The sequence below is a fragment of the Lagopus leucura genome, unplaced genomic scaffold (assembly GCF_019238085.1).
Source record: "Lagopus leucura isolate 7727_CA_CO unplaced genomic scaffold, USGS_WTPT01 Super-Scaffold_100004, whole genome shotgun sequence".
Lineage (NCBI taxonomy): Eukaryota > Metazoa > Chordata > Aves > Galliformes > Phasianidae > Lagopus > Lagopus leucura.
In genome coordinates this window covers 34627654-34647653 of record NW_024962264.1, presented here as the reverse complement: position 1 = coordinate 34647653, position 20000 = coordinate 34627654, and the positions used below count along the sequence as shown (strand labels likewise).

Below are 20000 nucleotides of genomic sequence, written 5' to 3'. Positions count from 1 at the left end.
CAGTATCCCTGCGAGAAAGCAGAACTGAACAACAACAGTTCATTAATTCATACCAGCAAGAATTTGATCACCTGAGGAAGTTACTGGCACACACTTCAAGACTTTGTCAGATTCAACTTACTTACTCTCCTAATATTACCATGAACTCATTCCACTGACAGAAAGACAATTCTACCTGACTTCAGCAAGAACCAAGAAATACATCTGTAGTGCAGGCAGATGAAGCCACACTGGGAATTTTGGAAAATTCTGTAAGGAAATTCAAAAAGCTTGACTAATTTATGCTATGGGAATTGTCAAATATAGCTCTCTAATAAAATCAACTACAAACATTTCCAATGGCTTGAGTGGGCTTTGGAACAAGTTTTTAAGTAATTTAGTATTAGGAAACAGAACCCATTCCACTGTAACTTACTGGTCAGAACACTAAAACTACGTGTCAGGAAAAGATTCAAATTCCCATGCTAAGGTTTGCACTGAGAAGGCAATTTAGGTGTATGCCTGTCCTCAAAATTAACAGAAGACATGGTGTTAAAATGCAACAGTGCAATAGAATTTGATCTGTATTCCCAAAACATCTTCTACACACTTGCTAGGACCAAACCAGCATCCCAATTGAGGACTGGTGATCCAGGACATTGATGCACTGCTTATTACTCTTACTTGCTAGGCTCATATTCATACTTCCACACAAAAGAACAAATCATATTATCGTAAGCTTAAATTCTCCACATCTGCACATTTTCTAAAATGTTCCCAGGCTGATATTTCAGCCTCTAAGCATGCTTACTCTAAGGTAGGTATTTATAGGATTCTGTTTGTGCTGGCATCAAATCATAACAATTCGCACACTGAAGATACTCACTCGGCAGTAATCCAAAGTAGCAACATATTCATATGATCCCAGAGATAGCTCAGGCCTTTCATAGTGGTCTACCCGCCGGCCAATGTGGTCCAGATGTTGGAAGAAGAATGGAGGCACTGAAAATCAGTACAAGAACAGAAAAAAAAAGTTTTTGTTTTGTAGCAGAGGGGAACAACCCAACAACTCCATTCCACACATATGACCTGGTAATGTAGCCCTCTCTGTTACTGAGAAAGGGAAGAGCATAAGCACTCAGCCAGGTTTTATCCCTACATCCATCTGAGAAAACAAAATCTATATTCTGGTAGTCCAGGTCCTCTTACATTTGGAGAACAAGGCATATTCCCCCATACATGTCAACAGTATCCCTTAAGTTCAAGTAGCAAACTGACTCAGGTTACTCCACAGGCAGGAGTCTGCTATCCTCAGGATACAGGCTAAACGATGGCTCTTTTCTTAGTGGACAGTGTCTCCTCAAAGCTAAATTCAAGTCACTGGAGTTAAAAATGGCACTTTTTCAAAAGCCTATGCTGCTTTATGTAAAAATACCACTCTGCAACGTTCACATCCCTGGCCTACTGTACAGCAAACTGCATTCAGTCCTTTGCACTGGGAACCTCCTATAGCTACAGATAAAAGATGCAAAATTCCCAAGCAAACATTAAGAAACCAAGGGTTTTGTCACCAACAATTTATATGTGGTTAGTCTGAAGGCTGGTCACAGTTGGGAAGGTCATATCTGGATTTTAGCTTATTTTTTCTCAATTGACGTACATTTAGGATAATTATTTTTCACAATTTGTGCCTGTCAAAAGCGGTGGGGGGGGGAAGTACAGAACACCCTCCTAATTTGTAGGACATCTAAGGTCTCCATTTTTTATTTTATTTCTTTCCAAGTGATTTCCTTCTTGGATAAAGGACACTGTACTCATACAAAGCATAACCGAAAATGATACTTTCTTAAAATGTTCATAATGCATTCAAATTTCTCTTTATGCAAGTTTAAATTGCTAACAAACTCTGAAAATTGCTGTCTGCTATGCTTGCTCAAACATCTGAGCCTCGGGCAGAAAAGAAGCTGCAGTTAGCCTGTCAAGGTTCCTGTTTCAGAGCTGAAAATATTACTGTATTAGGGAAAGCACTATAGCACTGCGATCCAGCTGAGGAAATCCAACTTGATACAAATGTCTAGAAAGGCTACTTCTGGCAAAGAGCTGGGATTTAGCCAAGAGCACAAGAACAGTTATGAGTCACATGCAGCACACTTGAACAAATATGGCATGGTATCTTCTGTGAAAACCAACAGTTGTCACAGTAAGATTAATAGCTTATTTAACCGCTGCATCCGCAGCCACGGACAGCCTAACATGCTTCTAAATATTTGGTCTTTTCTGAACATCTACATTTCTTAATTTTTCTACACAAAAGTTGCTTTGGGATAGCAATACAGACAGCTTGTATCCTATGTTGATGTAGTATTTTAAAATAAATTTTGATCACATCACACTGGACTTCACAATTCAACACTGGTTTTTTATAAATTTTTAAAAATTGGATTGAAAAAGTGCTTCCAATTTTTTTAAAGTGTTTTTTGCTTTGTTTTGATATTGAGAAATAGGCCTCCTTACTGCAGTTTCATGACAGCAAGTCAAGAAAATCACTTCAGATGTATGGTTCCTTTTTAGTTTTACTGGACTTACAGGAATCACAGATCAGAGAAACATCACTTACCTTCATTTATACAATTGCAAAATCCACACTGATATCTTCTACCACCTTCAATAAACTGCATGAAAGGACACATATAAGCCTTGCACCTGTTACATCGGATTGGTCCAGTCTCACCATGGTTTACAACATAAAGAGGTGTCTAAATAAAACAGTAAATGAAGTTAAAAAAAGCACTGCAAACTTGACATCAAATAAAGTGAGTTAGAAAGCTGCTGCTCAGTCTTAACTCTTGCTAAATTTCACCTGATTAAGAGATCACTGTCCAGCATGTACCCAAATTCTACAGTAAAACTGATTCTCGGGTGCCTTATTCTCACAAATCCTACTTTTATGCTTAACAAAAAGGAAGAAAACATCCACACCAAAAACCTAGAAAATTTTGTAAGCATTGCAAGTTTAGGGCCCCAGGCTGACTTCCTCCAAAGGAATTTTATAGCTTACTTGGGAAAAATCACTGAGGTCCAGGTATTTTGCCTTCTCTACCAGTCTGAGCTTTCCCAAAGAGATTTGTTGCTGCTCATGTATTGCACGTGACTATCGCCAACAGCGATGTGCTAACTGCCTGGCCCCTCATATAGCTGTGTTACATGCTATACTACAGTTTAAATGTTGTCAAGGTCACCAGCTAGAGTAGAGGATTTAGAAGACATACTAATATTTATTGAAGGAGAGTACATGCAGTAAACAAACACAGTATCTTAAACACTTGTCAGCTTAATTACACTGACCATGCTTGCTTATAACCTCTGCCAAAAAGCACAGCTAATGGAAGACATTTTCCAGATGCCCCTTTCAGTAATAACTGTACAGCAATCAAAGATTCCTGTAATTGTAATTTATGTTAGAAAAGTCATACTTGAAAGCACTACACAAATAGAAGTTTGTTCAATTATTTGTGAAACTCTCCAGAGCATAAACATGTTTTGTATTTTTCTTCTTTTTCGTACTCTCTTCAACCTCAACTAAAAATCTCTGACAGTGAAGAAATGAACCTAAAGCTGGGCCACGTGACGGAACTCGGTACAAGGAAGAACACAGCCCTCGAATGCAAACATTTTTCCACTGGAAGGTGCATTTCTTTACTTTTACTTATTCTCTCTTCTCACAGAACGGTCATATTTCATCCATTATACACTTTCATCTTTTATTGGAGCATAAATCTCTGACTACCTACAAAATCATACATGTTCTTCTTGCATTCATTGCTTACGTGTATTTTATTGTTTGTTTATATTGTAAGAGGCAATTATTTTACTCATTTATTTCTTTAAAGCTTTTGATGCATTTTCCAAAGCTCTTATACCTATGAGTAGATTCAGCTAGACGAGTTTTAAGTGATCCCTCCTGCTCCACTGAGGTCACATTCTGCTTTGCACTCTTCCTTCTACAAAAATTGAGTTTAACACAAATTACCAGATAATGTCTGCTGGCAAACTATCAGGGTCATTTTTCAGACCCAGGCGCCTTGACTAGAAAGACTGCTCACCAGCCACAATTACTTAATAAGTTTTAAGACTTCTGGTTTTTTCTCATTACTTGGCAATTTTCTCATTATCTTTCTGTAGTATTAATTTAATGAGACCTGGATCTAGTCTGTTGTTGATAATATTATTATAGTATCTGAACCAATAGGGAAATAAAGAACACCCTAAAATAACTCCTGTCTACTCTCTTATACATATTTAACCTATTATCTTTTTTTAATGACAGCGGAAATAAAACCAATGCTTTTTCTTCACATTTGGAACTGAAAATTTTCCTTTTGCCTTCAGCTTGTTTTTTTTTTTTTTTTTTTTTTTTTAATTATTTGTTACAAAGTATCTTTGCAGTGTGGTTGTAGAGCTCCATACACCAGTGGTTACTGAAATTTACACACATTTAACTCTGCATCAAATGGACTTGAAGTCAATGAGACAGTGTGCTGTGCATGACTAAAATGTGCTGAAAGCCTCAAGAAAACAGAACCCAAAACCAGTGACCAGCAAGCACTGCACATACTAGGCTGGGTTCTGCTTTACCTTGCCCACAGAAATAAAGAAGGAAATACCAACACAATTGTACTGCAGAGGATGGCTACTTTCAGTTCTTAATAATCTTGCTAAAAAAGAAACATTCTAAAGCAATTCATGGAGCTATGCCCAAACCAAGAAATGCATGCAATTAAGGATTTTGTCTAACAAAGAAAATTGTATAAATACATCTAATACTAAAGCAACTTATATGACAATTTCTGAATTAAGGACTCAGATGAAAAGTATAAATACCCACTTTTTGATGTGAACAACAAATTGTGAAAGAAATTTTACCTCAAAAAGAGCTGAAATATTTCAAGGCACTGTACCACTACCCTACTTTCAACCCATCAAAATGCAGACATACCTCACAAAAAGAGACAAAAATATATTGATTGCTGGCTTTCCAGCACTACCAAATAAAAATATTTATCAAAATCAATGATACCTGGTAGCATAAATCTGACCTGGAATGGGCATTTAAAAGGGATTCCTTTTATGTAAGCTGAAGGACTGGAGAGACAGAAAGAATGAGTTGCCCAGGGAAGCAGAACACTGTGGTTTTATGTTAAAGAAAAGGTGGTCTGGGTAGAAGAGATGGAAAATGCTGTAAAAGACCTGTACAGACTTTCCATTCTCTGAAACCTCAGGGCCTCACTAGAGAGCAAGTCCTGAAAGCCGATCTGATAAACCGTAACTCATCCCACTGTTCATCCAAATATAGCTGAGACAGCAAGAGTTTTATTTTGGAAGTATTTCAGCAAGAACATGTCTCAGGAGTCAGAACTATATCACAAAGCAATAGACAGACGTTGGTGGCACATTTCCAAGATGAAATGCATCCATAAAAATTTTCAAAGGGACTATAGCCTGTTCTTTAATGTCTGAGAAAGCTGAATTACTATTGCTAGAAAAATAAAGACCTGATCCACTCCTGAGGTTCCTCATAAAGTATCACTGTATTCATATTGCAGGATCAGGGCCTCAGTTGGAAAGTGTAAGTGTACGAACAAGGACTGCGATGAAGCTCAGGATCATCACAGCACATCTCTGTAAAGGCATTCTAAAGAGAAAAACAGAAGAGGACTCTGGAGAATGAAAGAGGTATATGCAAACACTGAGGAAAACTAGCTATTTATCACACAACAGAATAAAATACATACAGCATCTGTTTTCCTTGCCAGACTCACATAAATATACAGGGCTGCAAGAAAACAATTTACAGCTGTGCTTCAAGTTGCATCTCCACATACAGTGTACACAGTGCCTTGCCTACCCACCACAGCCAAGGAGGATTCCTAGCCATGCCCAGACATACATCCCATCACTACACTGATGAATCTGCATTAGGAGCCACATTTTTGCCCTAAGTTTTTCTTTATTGTTTGGATGCATTTAACACCCTATCGCTGAAATGAGAGGAATGTGAATTGAAGGGAGGTCCACAGTCCACAGATCTGGCTACATCAAAGAGAAACACTAGATCTCACACCAAGAGCACAATTTTCAATTTGATCGGTGTCTTTATCACACCCTACTTTCCCCCACAAGAGAAGGAACTGGCCACCAGTTTTTTTTCCTGCATACTTCTGAAGAACTTCACCGCTTTACAAAATCACTTGCACAGTGTAACATTGTACATAACCATGTTACATTGTTACATTGTATGTGACAATGTGTAACATTGTCATGTAACTACATGACAACCTGCCCGTTCAACTGCAAATCTTCTCAGGACAGATGACTTTAAAAGCACACCTTATTAAAAATCCAGACTCAGAGAAAGTGAGGTTTCAGGCCAGTAGTTAATGGAGATGTTTAGATGAGGGCTACTTGTATCAAGAATACCTCACTGCTTTGAAAAGCTGCACAGATCTGCATCTCCTGATGACTTCAAATACGACAGTTCCTTAAAATTATCATCAACAGTACTACAGCAGAGAAAATGTTTTATATTTATGTATAGTGAACTTTAAACACTCTGTATATGCATAGCTGATTATCAGAAATACTCAACTGCCAGCTACTCACTCCAGGCAGTTCACCCCACAAACAAGTTGTACGAGACAACAAAATCCTCAAAGGCATTGTTTCTAGAGATATTATTCGTATTGTTTTTTATGTAAATCTAATTATTATAACACTTAAATTAGAATTTTAAGATAGGCTGTACAATATAAGTTTTTGATCACCAGGGGAGATGGTTGTTGGCCATGTGCAACTGCCCTCTGAAACGTTGTGCTTGACCAGTACACCAGAGACACAAGGAAAAAGTCCTCAGGGAAAATCATAGAGAATTTGGAAATGTAGGACTGATGCTATTTCTGAAAACAAACAACCAAAGCACCAACAAACTCCTGGTCGTGAACCAAACTGCCTGTGTTTCCTAGGACTGTTGAAGGGGTTTGTTTTCTTTTCTTATACCCTCACAGATTGGCTTTGAGAAAGATTAACCACTCTACAAATAATCCCCGGGTTTTGAGCTGCTTTACTGATTCAAATAAAAACGTCAGGAAAGCATTTCCTTTTGCACTGTTCCTGCTGTCTTTTATCAGAAGCTATTCCTTCAAAGACAAAAACAATTTTCTCAATTCCTAGTTTTTGGATGTTGAATTTTATCAGACTCCTCAGCTGGAGGACTCAAGACAGTTTGTACTGCATCCTCTGCAAGGCTCACAGTAGGTTTAAGTATATTTTGTAATACTGCTTTTCCATTTATTTTCTTCTTTATTTGCATGACCACAGCACAGCTACAGCACCAGCACTGTGATGCATTTTTACAGAACACATTCAAATGCAGGATGCGTGTTCAAACCTTCTTATTCAAAAACCCTCCACAGGCAGCCCAAACATTCACCTACATGGCAGTATGAGAAATGCTGTACCATGGCAGGTGAGCTTCAAGTTGGCACCTCACATTGGATTTGATCCATTGTGTACAAAAATGAACAGAAAGGTGAATCAACCTCAGACTGTCAGCATTCCTCTTTTTAAGAGAGTGCTGCATAGAACAGAGCTGGTGGCATAAAGAGCATACATAGAGGATTTTTAAAAGACTGAGGATGGGGGAAAATACATGAAATAATGATAAAGTTTAGACACAAGGAAACCTGAGAACTAGGTAGCTTCCTTCTTTAAAACTTCCAGTGACAGAAGAAGGGGGAAAAAAAAAGGTGTACTCTATATGCTTAAGAAAGGCACCAGAAGTTCTCCTGCTCACGATCTCAAGATGGCAATACCAAGTGATAACAAGTCAGAGCTTTCCCACACTTCTCAGCTTTGAGGTGGTGACTGTTACCTGGACGTTTGGCCATGCTGCATCTCAAGTGAAGGTCAGCAGCCAGGATTCATTGATGATGTAAGCAGAAGCATGAAATTGGTAAATCAAGAAACTGTACCGAACGACAGACTTCCAAACGTTAGGGATTTAAAACAATTGGATCTCATGCAGAATCTCTACCAGTCCATCCTATCAAAAGAACAAGCTGGTGCAGAGGCATATGCACAAGAAGAGCACAATGGAAGGAGTAATAGAGAGACAAAGCAATTCTAGGAGATCACCTCCTCCCAGCAATGCTGGGGGCAACATGCATACATTAAAGCATACATACCAATCTACAGCTCCACTTTTCAGCCATCAGTATCATCACGGTCCAGCACTGCAGTCCTTATTTGAGAATTTTTGGCATTATTGTCACAGTTGTAAAAACATTGAAAAATAAGACAGATAGATTGTAGCTGGCTTCTGTACAGAAATGTTAAGTAGTAGTTACAAGAGGAGGTAGTCTAGCTTTATTGACCACAGACGTTTTACAATAAAATTGCAAGTTTGATTTTCAACAAGAAGACATTCTGATTTGTTCTCTGTCTGGCTCAACACTCATTCAGTGCTAAACTTTTTTTTTTTTTTTTGGCAAATCACTACAGGAGAGACCTGAAAAATTTTTACAAGACCAGACACAATTTGGGCTCCAAATATTATTACCACTGACCTTCTGACAGGTCCAGTCTCTTTATATGTTCAGGATGGTCACATTAATGCTCTTGCATAAAACTTCTCAGGACTGCTAAATACATGATACATCCAACACCTTAATTTAAAACAGAGGCACAGTCTCTTACATACAAACATAATAAGTAAACTGGCCTATCAATTCTGTTTCAGAAGGCCAAAGACCACTTACCACAAACACAGCTGTGAGCACTTCTAACATCCTCTAGAATATCCTTAGGATAGCCAGTCAAGCAACACACCAAACAGTGCTCATGGAACATGTAACTCTAGATTCAGGGAACGAGTATTTAAGTTTGTAAAAAAAATTAAATCCAAGTGTAGTGTTGTAATCTCTAAAGCAACACTTCTGGATGAAATTTTGCCACAGGAGAGCACTGTCAGTGTTATCCAAGCTTTTGTAGCAAAAACAAAACCAAAGCCTTCCAACATTAACAACTGCTGTATGCAGCTACCTTCCTCCCTTTTATTAAGGTTGATTTGTTGCTGGATGTCACAAGTAAGGGTTGTGCAGAAACTCGCAAGTTAAGCAGCCTGGGAAGAACAAAACTGTACAAATGCTCCTGTTGTCTAGGGCTGGGGATGTAATCTACACCTCTTAGCAAGCACAGATGAACAAATTTTGTTAAACACTAAAAAAAAAAAAAAAAAAAAAAAAGCAGCACCCTCCTCCATCTATTTCCTGTCCTACAAGAGAAGCTTTCCTTCCCACAGAATAAAGGGACATTCATAAAAGAAGGCTTAGACTCTCCCACTTTCACAGAATCACAGACTCAACAAGGTTGGAAAAGACCTTCAAGATCATCCAGCTCAACCATCCACCTGTCACCAATAGCTCTCACTAAACCATGTCCCTCAACACAAAATCCAAACATTCCTTGAACACCTCCAGCGTTGGTGACTCCACCACCTCCCTGGGCAGCCCATTCCAGTGCTTGGCCACTCTTTCAGAAAAGTAGTATTTCCTAACTTCCAGCCTAAATGTCCCCTGGTGCAGCTTGAAGCCATCCAGGACAGCTCTAGACCCTTCTATGATTAAGCCCTAGGCATAACCTGGTGCAGATTGATACTGAAAAAAAAATCTGATCATTAAAATAATAATAATACATAAAATCAAGCCACATCAGCTTTGTATTCAGCTTAACAAAATCTCATTTTTCCTATGCAATTACATACTTCATATTGATGCATTCAAAATATGATTCTGTACTACTGGACAAAAAAAAAAAAATATGCACAAACTGAATGTGCATAAATAACTTCAGTTTAAAAAGCAAAATACAAGCTTTTCATTCTGAACTAAGTACCAGCACATTCTGACTGTGTGAAGTTTCCAAGGTAACTCAGTGACATCTCTGAAGGCTTAATGTTACAGCTTGCAAACTTAGAATGTTTAATTTACTGCTGTTGCTACGATCAACTTTGGCTAGAGTATAAGAGGAGGGAAACACCACTTCAGGAGAGTAAAATGCAGCCTGTAAAGGAAAACGTACACAGAGAATGTCAGATGACATTCAGGTTGCTATTTTGAATTGCAGATGTATCTACTGATAGCCAAAGCCACTTTTTACTTGAGTGTAATTTTTGTTGGCATAACAATTACGTGGCTGTGAAGATTATTTTTTAATCCCCTTTGCCTTCAGTATTCACTTTTGCTTCGTCAGTCTTTTCTTCTTGCATTATCACTCTGAAAAACAGATAATCTCTAGCTTACAGAAAACTAATTACATCACATTAACCTCCATCTTTAGAAATGCACCTTTCCCAGGCCAACCTTTCAAATCTGTACAAATTTATCAAGATCTCCAATTAAAACATAAACAAGATGAATGTCAATTTTCCAATCCACTGTCTCCAAGTTTTCCATTCCACAATAATACATGGAGCAACGCTACAGAAATACAAACAGCATTTTAAGATTTACCCTACAGACAAAAGGGAAAATAATTAAATACGGAAATGTACTTCAATTAGGACAAGCTCTGCTGCTGAAACTCCTGCTAACTTTGGCTCTTCATTCTAGTTAGACTGTAGTTACAGCCCAACAGGCTAAAAACTTTCTCCTAGATGAAGCTGTTCTGGGAAGCAATCCAATTCCAAATGTTTTATTTCCAAATGAAGAGTAGTGCAAAGCATACTCCATAAAGAAAGCCTTATCTAATACAGGATTTACATATCTCTAAATTAGGCACTGCAAAACCTAGCTTACAAGAACTGGCTTCCAAAGTGATGTAAAGCTCTCTGGGTGAAGCATCTGGAGACACACATGAGCTCTGGGCTCATACCATGCATGCCAGTAGGGAAAAAACAAACAAACAACAACAGAAACAAACAAACAAAAAAAACCCCATCAAACAACAACAACAAAACAATAAACACTGATAGAGCAACAAAGCTCAGCATCCTCCTCCAGAATTCAGACCGAACTACAAGATGAGAGTATAACATTTCTATCTCTCAAATGAAGGTGTCAGAAGGGATGCTTTGGAATATGTTCTATTTTAATATCTGGAAAACAGATGAAATAGTAACACTTGGCTCACATTAAACGTGGTACTTACACAGTGATGAGTTCAGGATACAAGTTCAGGATACACACACAGACTTTTCCAAGTAACTCAAAAATGGATTTGATTGTAAAAATATAAAGCAGCTGTAAGGACATGGAGCAATGTCCTACAGCACAGCCTTGTCTCTAAGTTTACTTGCCTAGCTGTAATCTACAAGGCAGTACTGGTGTGTGTGCACTTTTTTTCTGGTCCACCATCTTCCATCTCCAGAAGTCTAAATAGAGGCAATTAACTTTTATATACAGACTGCCTGGTAGCTTGGTATTCTTCACCCCTCATTCCTGGAGACTGAAGAAGCATTTCAGCACAGACAAACTAAGTGTCCTAACTATTAAATTATAACAGGCGAACAAGGCTTCCAAACTCACAATGTTTTGGAAGAACATGACAACAAGCACATACTGCTTCACAGTGTGTCCAGAACAAACTGACAAAAATCATACATTGCTGGATCTTTGACAACCCAGAGAGCCACGCAGCAGGCAATGCAACACGCCCAACTTACTATCCTATACTAATATACTACATGTGTATATATATATATATTATAATATATATTATATAATATATATTATATATATATTATATAATATGCTATACTAAAGATAGCAAAATATTATCTTTTCACTGGTCAACAGCTGCTGTTTCTGCTTAGAAGAAGGAAGCTTTTATTACCTACACTCGAGAGGAGTATTGACAACATACATTGAAACAATAACAAAAGCCTCAATATAAAGGGTGATGTGTAGCCTACACAAAGCAAAAAGATCAGGAAACATTCAAAAAGCTCTGACATTTCATTTCCAGCAGTGATAAACATGAAGAGAAATCTCAGTTAAGTAAAATCCCAAGTTCATGTGGGGATTACTGAATTACAAGCCAACAAAGAAGAGTGAGATAGTTCAAAACAGAGAACAGGGCAAAATAAATGCTAGTCGCTTTTCACAGTCTTCAGATTTTTTATTTTTTAATACTACCATATTTTGCTATTTATAAAAGCTTTCTAGTAGTATAGACAGTTTTACTGTCTAATTATACAATTTCTGTCTAAAAAGACCCAATCTAAAACTGCTGAATGGCATAAAACCAAATGCTTACATGAGTTTCAGCATCCAAAAGGAAAGGTGGCACCCATAGAAAAATAAACTTTACAAGAACTTCTGGGTGATCCTTGAGCTAAAGACCAGCAAATCTTACTTTTGCAGAGAGCAAATTGGTAGGTGCTACAGTGGAGGAGAACATCAAAAGACACGTTGATTAAAAGTATACACAGAAGAAGAGATGATGTGGCTTATGAGGAGGGATGCCATGACACAATCTATTGGATTCTGCCAAGGGCCAGCCAGCATGCAGATAAGTATGATCTAGTTCATATAATGTACTCTCATATATATCTTATATCTTATATATCTTATATATATATTTTAATAGAATCCCTCAAGAAAAGCCATTAAATTAGCTAGGCTCTCACATAACACTGGGGAAGGTTTTCCTGAGAGTAACTAACTGAGAGAGAAAACAAAAGGCAAAACTAAAAAAAAAAAAAAACAAAAAGAAATTGTACAGTGGGTAGATGCTATCTGTGAGCACTTCAAAGACCTATTCTGCTTTTTAATATTCCCAGTGGAAAAGAGCAATTAATAAGATGTTTCCTTTAAGTCATTTCATATGGTCTGAAACTAAGTGCTCCCCACTCCCCTCAAACCAGTGCTCTGCAGAAGCACATAACCATTATAAAATGCATCTGCTTAATAACAATGTGCATCAAATTAAAACTACAACCTGCTTGTCAAAATTAACAGCCACTGAATATGAACTGCAGAACCCCTGAGTCCTCACTGAACCCATGATAGATTAAAAGAGTGCAGTGACTTCCCTTAATTCTTCAAATTTAATTAACATCTGAATGTTTTCTTAAACAAAAGAACAGTCTTGGGATCTAAAAGATAATTCATGCTTTGCTACTTTGTTCTTGAAACACACACAAAAAAAATTAACATTGCATCATGTGCTATTTATTTACCTTGTTCACTTTCTAGCTTCTGCTTATCTTACAGAACTGACACAACCCTACCTAGGAAATTTCGTATCATACCTGTAAATATTATGGCTTTCCAAACAGGTCAGCTGGATTGGTCACAATCAAATCTCAATATTCTTTCAAAAAGGTTAAATGGCTTTCAGCTCATGAACACCAGTATTTCTTGGAAGTAATTCCATTCAAGTTATATGTTTTTATCTTTTAATTAAATGAGGAGAAAACAGAAACTGACATATTTAATTCCCACTATCAAGTATTTTTATGAGGAAAAAAATAAGTAGGACAGAATATTGTGGAGAAAACTATACAAAACACAATAGTAAGAAGAAAAAAAGAAAGTCACTTAGGATATTTAAATATTTAGAACTATATATAATTATTTAGAGTTATTCACATTTGATTTTAAAACATGAAATACTCTTTTAACTAGCTTTTTTTTTTTTGATCACATGGTTTTATTCAGGCTCTGGAAACAATCATGCATCTCCAAAACAAATTAATTTAGAGCTTGGTCCATGATGACAACTATGAGAGCTGGTTTATTTTTATGGACTGTTGCTAAAGCACTTGTGGACTAAAAATAACTTCTGTTGAACAATGATACTGTACTGTCAAAATCTCTAACAAACAAATACTTTACATAGATCATCCAAATGAGGAGAGTGAAAATGAATGGTTATTTTTGAGACATAATAAGTAAGGACCTAGTACAGTTAAGATTCAGAAATAAGATTCCAAATGTAAATAAGATTCAGCAAGAGATGCTTAGACACTGACCAGGGATGGGGAGGCATAAATTTTCCAATGACCTTTGTTTCTAATGATACACAGCATGTATGTAAAGTTCCCCAGCATAGTTTTGTAGATTGGCTGTGGAAGGCTTTTTGTCTTTTGTAGTAATCTATGTGAGAGACTGTGTAGCTTTGATGGACTCTGCCTCTCTTTTAATTTGAGGACTTTTCTGAATAAGTTCATTTCGCTTCTCTGTTCTTCTGAAGCCCAGTGTCTGTGTGCAAAGCGTGGCTGTCCTCAGAACATCAAACACGACTGTACAGTGATTGCTATTGAATGGCCTATGCCTGCAACTTAAATTAGCTCCTACTTGTGATTTACCACTACTGAAATAAACCCTCCAAGCTTTGCTTCAGCAAGGCCAATCTGGCATCTGTTTAAGCTTTCCATAAACAACTTCTCTAGAACAACCTCATTTTGCAATTGCACCAAGTCACATGCGAGCACCTGAAATCCTGTGACTTAGCCGTACTACATCTTTCTCATTCATTTTAATTGTTGTGGATTTGAGTTTTCCTCTTTTGATCTGAAGACTAATATTGCAGCCTAATAGTATATCTTTATCCCTTTATCTGTATTCACTTAGTCAGTCTCAAGTCTTCTTCATTCAGGGCTTCCAGATTTCTAGATGTTACAGAACTTTTCAGATATACCACCACTCTACAGGGTTTCCACTCCCTGGGGAATTTTAGCAGCATATTTAGCCACAGTATCTCTGTCTTTTCATTCCACAATGTATGGGAACTGTTGAGTCATGGCCTGAACCACTGATTGAGCACCTGGGGAAAGGACCCGGTCAGCCCTGGGAGCACAGGTGAAGGCAATTCAGCTGTGTGACCAGAAGGGGTGGAGCCTGGCTGTGCACCTCTCTTAGACCTCACTGAAGGGCTGACCTCCACTGGGGAAGGATCTCTGGTTGGAGATCCTTCCTTGGTGAAGCTTTCCCCTGTGAACCTAGAATTTTCTGAATCAGGTGAGTAACCTTCTTCCCTTCCTTTATAGCACCTTCCTATTGTGCTGGTCCTTCCATTATCACACCTCTGTTGTAATGCCTTTCCCATCATTTTGATCTGTCCAATCGCTACACACAATATTTCTCTAATTTTTCAAGATCCCTTCTTGTTGCAGAGAAAAATCCTGGTGTGGTTTGTCTTGTTTCTTGTTTTAATGAAACATGCTGTACTGATTTAAAGGCATAAATATTTACATTTGACATCTTTACTTAGCACTGTGTTGGTTTCACTTTGTGTTCCTATCTACTCCCACAGGGATAACTTGTATCCCATTCTTTAATGAGAACAGAGATATCTGTTGTACATATCTTCAAAAAGCACCCCAGCTCAAGTTTCTGTATTTCTCAGCTCCTAAGGGATTTTTTTTCCTAGACTCCATTTCGCAAAATAATCTTTTCCCTGCAGAAGGCAACAGTTCTAATTTCACTTTTGGAGATGGAACCCAAGGTGTGTGTGTGCGTGTGACACTCCACCTTCCCCACAAGAACCCACAGTGACCTACTAAACTTCAATCTGCTTTTCATACGTACTGAAGCCCTGAAATTTTCTTTGTCCAAACTGGACCTTCAGACTGGAAAAAGTATTCCTGAGAAAACTACTGGACTTAAACCTTATAATTGAAAACTCACGGGATCAAAAACAAACGTGTAAAGCTCAAGTTCCAGTTGATTGCTGTTTCCACAAATAAAATTGAAGAGCTTTTTGAATTCATGACAGGTATAAATTCCAAAACTACTGGGGACATTCAGGCTCTGTCAGACAGAACACTACTGATCCTTCAGAGTAAAATATGAAAAGAGGGGGGCGACAAAGTAAAAATCTGTTTGTCAGAATAGAATGCTGCATAACCTGTAGAAGCTAGTTTAATTTAAGAGCTATACAAATTAACATAGCCTCCTTGCCAGTAAATTCCAAACAGAGCTAGTTTGTGAAATTTCTCAGAGGATCTCCTTACTGATGAGGAGCAGGAACAAAACAGATTTGACTGCAAAGTGATGGCTATCATCTCCAGCACACGCATAACTCCACAAGAGAGCCCAGTTCTGCTTCCCTGTTCCTATAAATGAAGAATCCCTCAGGCATTCCTTCCTCCTGCCTGCAGAGGCAATAAGCATTCAGCACAGTGCTCTGCTGTCCTAAGTTTACGCTTTACAGCCAGCAGGAGACACTCAGAGTGCATAACCCTCCAACTGCACCAACATGTAACTACGCCACTTACAAGTCACGTACCAAAACGGTGACTGTGTTCAATTAAGAGAGGAAAAAAAGTTTGTACAACTGTGCTCTTCCTCTCATATACATATCTATATCTACTGGTGGGAGTAGACTTGCCTATTATCATTAACTTTTTTTTTTAAATGAATGTTTGTTGTTTCAGCACAGTGTGATCTGAATTGCATCCATAAAGCACAGATGGGAGAAAAGATAGCCCATACCTTTCAATGCCATTCACTTGAACAGAACCATCGTGCTTCACTCATGCAAACAACAGTCCTCTCAGCAAATTGAAACCCACACTCAAGACTGCAGAAAGGGTGAGCAAGCCATGTGAAGACCATACTGTATGCTTAATTATCTATAAGCAAGGTAAGCTTTTTCCCATTATTTCTAACTGCCCTAATAAGGAAATGGCATAGAGAAGAGTTACGTACATTCTATGACAATAAGACCACTGAAAATACAAACATATTTTATATACTATTTCAAATTCGTCAACCATAAGAGCAAAATAATTAAGAATTATATTTATTGAATATTTGCAAGTGTATTAGTTGCTCAAATGACTTTGAAAAGTACACAGCTTTTTAAACACATCTTTACCAACACAGAAAAATGGGCTCTACACAATGTGCATCATAACAGATTCTGCAGAGCACATGGATTTGCTGAAATCCAGATAGGTCAATTTTTCAACTCTTCCTAATCACATTACCAGCTGCACATACCACTTGTAGGCATTTCACAGCTTTTGGTCCAGAAAAGCTTTTCTAACTATTATTTTTCTTCATTTTCAATTGAAAAGAGATAGAGTTCAAATTCTGTGTGCTAGCACATATTAGAAATGGAGGCAGATCTGCAGCTAAGGCTGCAACAAAACTGAAGGAATGAGAACTATTAATCAAAAGGTTAGGAAAAAAAGATCATGATTTTTAAGTTACTATTATATGGCATGCTTTTTATCAATAGTTTGAGATAATAGACAGATCTGCACTCAGAACAAAGCTCTGTAACATGTGTTGAACATCACCTGCTGGCACTGTTAAAAAAAGCATCCATGAGATAGGCAAGATATTTGGAAAGAACACTCTGTGCCTTGCAGTCATTAGTTCCAAGCAGAAAGCACCATAGTAGGAAATTCAGAAACACAAGCAAACCCTTGAATATATTTTACCTCCATAAAAAGCTCCATTCTTTCAAATTAATTGGCTTTACAGAATTAAAGTGGTTATAAACCCCACGTGGAAGACCATTTTTATTATGAGATCTTAAGAGTAAGAAATTATTCTGGCAGCAGCAGTGAAGATAAAGGGCATAGGCAAGTCTTGGAAAAACTGTCTCAGCTAAAACTCTCCAGTACTTCCTATTGTAACACTATTTCTTCAGTTCTTACAACTCTACCAAGCTACAGCTGTTCACATGGAAATTTTCCACAATGGACTTTTGCCACTTATGAGAGATATTTTTCTAGCCCCTTCTGACAAAGAAGCAGGGTTAAAACCACACTGCTCTTTACAGATAACGAATCCTGCTGACCTTTCCACTAACTCTTCAGAGTTAATGGGCCACCACATACAACTTTTTGCCAACCCTGGGAAAATCTTCCTGAACTTGGCCAAGTGTAACTGTTAGCACATACTGCTAATTTACGTATGCAGCAGATTTAGATTTTAGCAACTCACTGATCACCCTATCCAAACACTCCACAGGAGACAGGGAAGCCACACGTGGTAAGCACAAATGACTAGAAGCAGACAAAGTGAAAGATGGAAACAGGCATCAACACGACAGCAGAGCTGATATATGCTGTGTGAGTACAGAAACTGTAGAGAGTACTAAAGAAAGAAGGTTGGCTAGTAAGGTGAAGATGTGGAAAAAGCAACAGCAGGAGTCTCATCTAGGAGAAAATGCAGCGGGCAAGAAGCCAGGTCCACACATTCCCTTCAAGAACTAGAACAAAAATCAAAATTGCTATCTAGTAGACAAATGGTGACACGTACAATCTGCAGAACTGCAAGTAATATATGCTATTTCCCTGTGGACCCCAGAGAAGATAACTACATACTGCTCTGCTAAAATCAAACTTCTAATTCAAATTACAGAGATCTGTTGGATTGGAAATTATCCATCCTGATAAAGAACAGCATCTGTTTTCTTTCTAACTTACTTAAAAACAAAACAAAGAATTTACAAGCAATAAAACAAAATTCAAGAAAATCAACAACTGCAAAAACTGAAAGTCTATGTAATTTTAATTGGGCTTTTCTGTGTCTATGTTTTATGAAAGAATTTGTGAAGACACAATCAAATAGAGTAACATACATGACATTCTTGTTTGCTTTTTTTTCTAGCAAGCAATGCTCTGAAAGCTAGTAAGAGTTGCATAGAAAAAGGAAATGCTGTCTGCAGAACATCAGCTGCAGAATTTAGAAGTTCTGCAATGAAGGAAGCAGCCAGTTGAAGGTAAGAAAGGACAGCCCTACGGATGATGCAATTAAGTGCTGCATTTAAGAACTGACTGTATCCCTGCTACTGACGCAGTCCACTGGGAATGCCAGAAAATCTGTGCAACTGTCCTGAGACCACAGGACATTATCAATCTGTGGAGTATTCTGCAAATGAACTAGGGCTGTGTTTGGAATATGAAGGACTATTAAAGATGGTAATGCAAGAAAATCAATTGACTAGGTTAATGTTTCCAAATGAGTACCAAGAAGTGTGGTTACATTTGTCTTCTTCCTATGGCTCAGTTCAACCAAGTAGAAAATGTCCCTCTCATCTTAGGCTATTTTGAAAATAAATTAAATTGTGTAGTGGAAATGCTTAGTCATGGCCTGAACCAGATACTGAGCTCCTGGTGGGAGGGCAAGGCCAGCCCAGGGGAGCTCAGGTGCATGTAATACATCTGAGTAACAGGAAGGGGTGGAACCAGGATCTACCCCTTCCCAGACCTCATTTAAGGATCGTCAGTGAAGGCAAGGGTATCTTGCTAGAAATCCCTGCCTACCTGAGGCCTTCCAAAGGTAAGCAGGTTCTTTCCTTTGTTTCTGTATCTACAGCTGTTGCATTTGGGCATATCCTCACCTGCTGCAGCCCAGGACTTTGCTAATATGCTGTCATTGCTATGCTTTGCATTGTGTTACAGCATTACAAATTGTCAAGAACAAAATGGAAAAATGATAGTTTGAAAGTAACTGTCCTTGTAATAATATGAACCCTAGAATATCTTGATACAGCTCGTGACTATACTCTTAGCATCTCTGCCTATACCTATATAATTCCAGAAACTGACAGTAAATTAGGGACTGATGGGGCAACACCAAAAACTAGTAGTTTACATTACATAAGTATCTCTCTTGTATCTTTCCAAAGACTTTTACCCCTTAAAGTTGCATCCTGACTTAAGTGCAACTCATAGCCTTCCTGTGGCTCTTTCTCACGTCTCTAATTACTTCTGTCAGAGATAAGGCACCCTCCATCCCATTCAAAGAAGTCAGTAGCATTTAGGAGACAAAATCACATGGGACTGATACTTCATTAGACTTTACCTCATTTTGTGGAACAATAGCAAAAGGCTGGATGACAGCTGCCAGTGGAATGCGAGCCTGTTTGGCCATATCTGAAGATGACGGGAAGCAGTAGGTAGTACATCGGATATAACGAGGGCTGGCATGACCTAGAACACCCAACAAAGCAGGCACAATGAGAGAGAAAAGGAGTCTGTCTGTTCCAAAAACATACCAAGA

General features: G+C 38.0%; 1 protein-coding gene and 1 long non-coding RNA gene across 8 annotated transcripts in view; one reads left to right on the top strand and one right to left on the bottom strand.

Annotated features, from left to right (window-relative positions):
- The window catches only part of SEC24D (SEC24 homolog D, COPII coat complex component), a 116689-nt gene that overhangs the window by 14501 nt on the left and 82188 nt on the right, over window positions 1–20000 (bottom strand). For all 7 annotated transcript variants that reach the window (XM_042870420.1, XM_042870419.1, XM_042870418.1 and 4 more), the window contains 3 exons: window positions 19803–19930; window positions 2597–2735; window positions 866–981 (listed from right to left, as the gene is read on the bottom strand). In XM_042870420.1, coding sequence (XP_042726354.1) covers window positions 866–981; window positions 2597–2735; window positions 19803–19930 — 383 coding nt within the window. The remainder of the gene's footprint in view (window positions 1–865; window positions 982–2596; window positions 2736–19802; window positions 19931–20000) is intronic.
- On the top strand, window positions 14909–18997 carry LOC122179542. The gene is made up of 3 exons (XR_006178729.1): window positions 14909–14996; window positions 16415–16623; window positions 18606–18997. It is a non-coding gene; the product is annotated as an uncharacterized LOC122179542 (long non-coding RNA).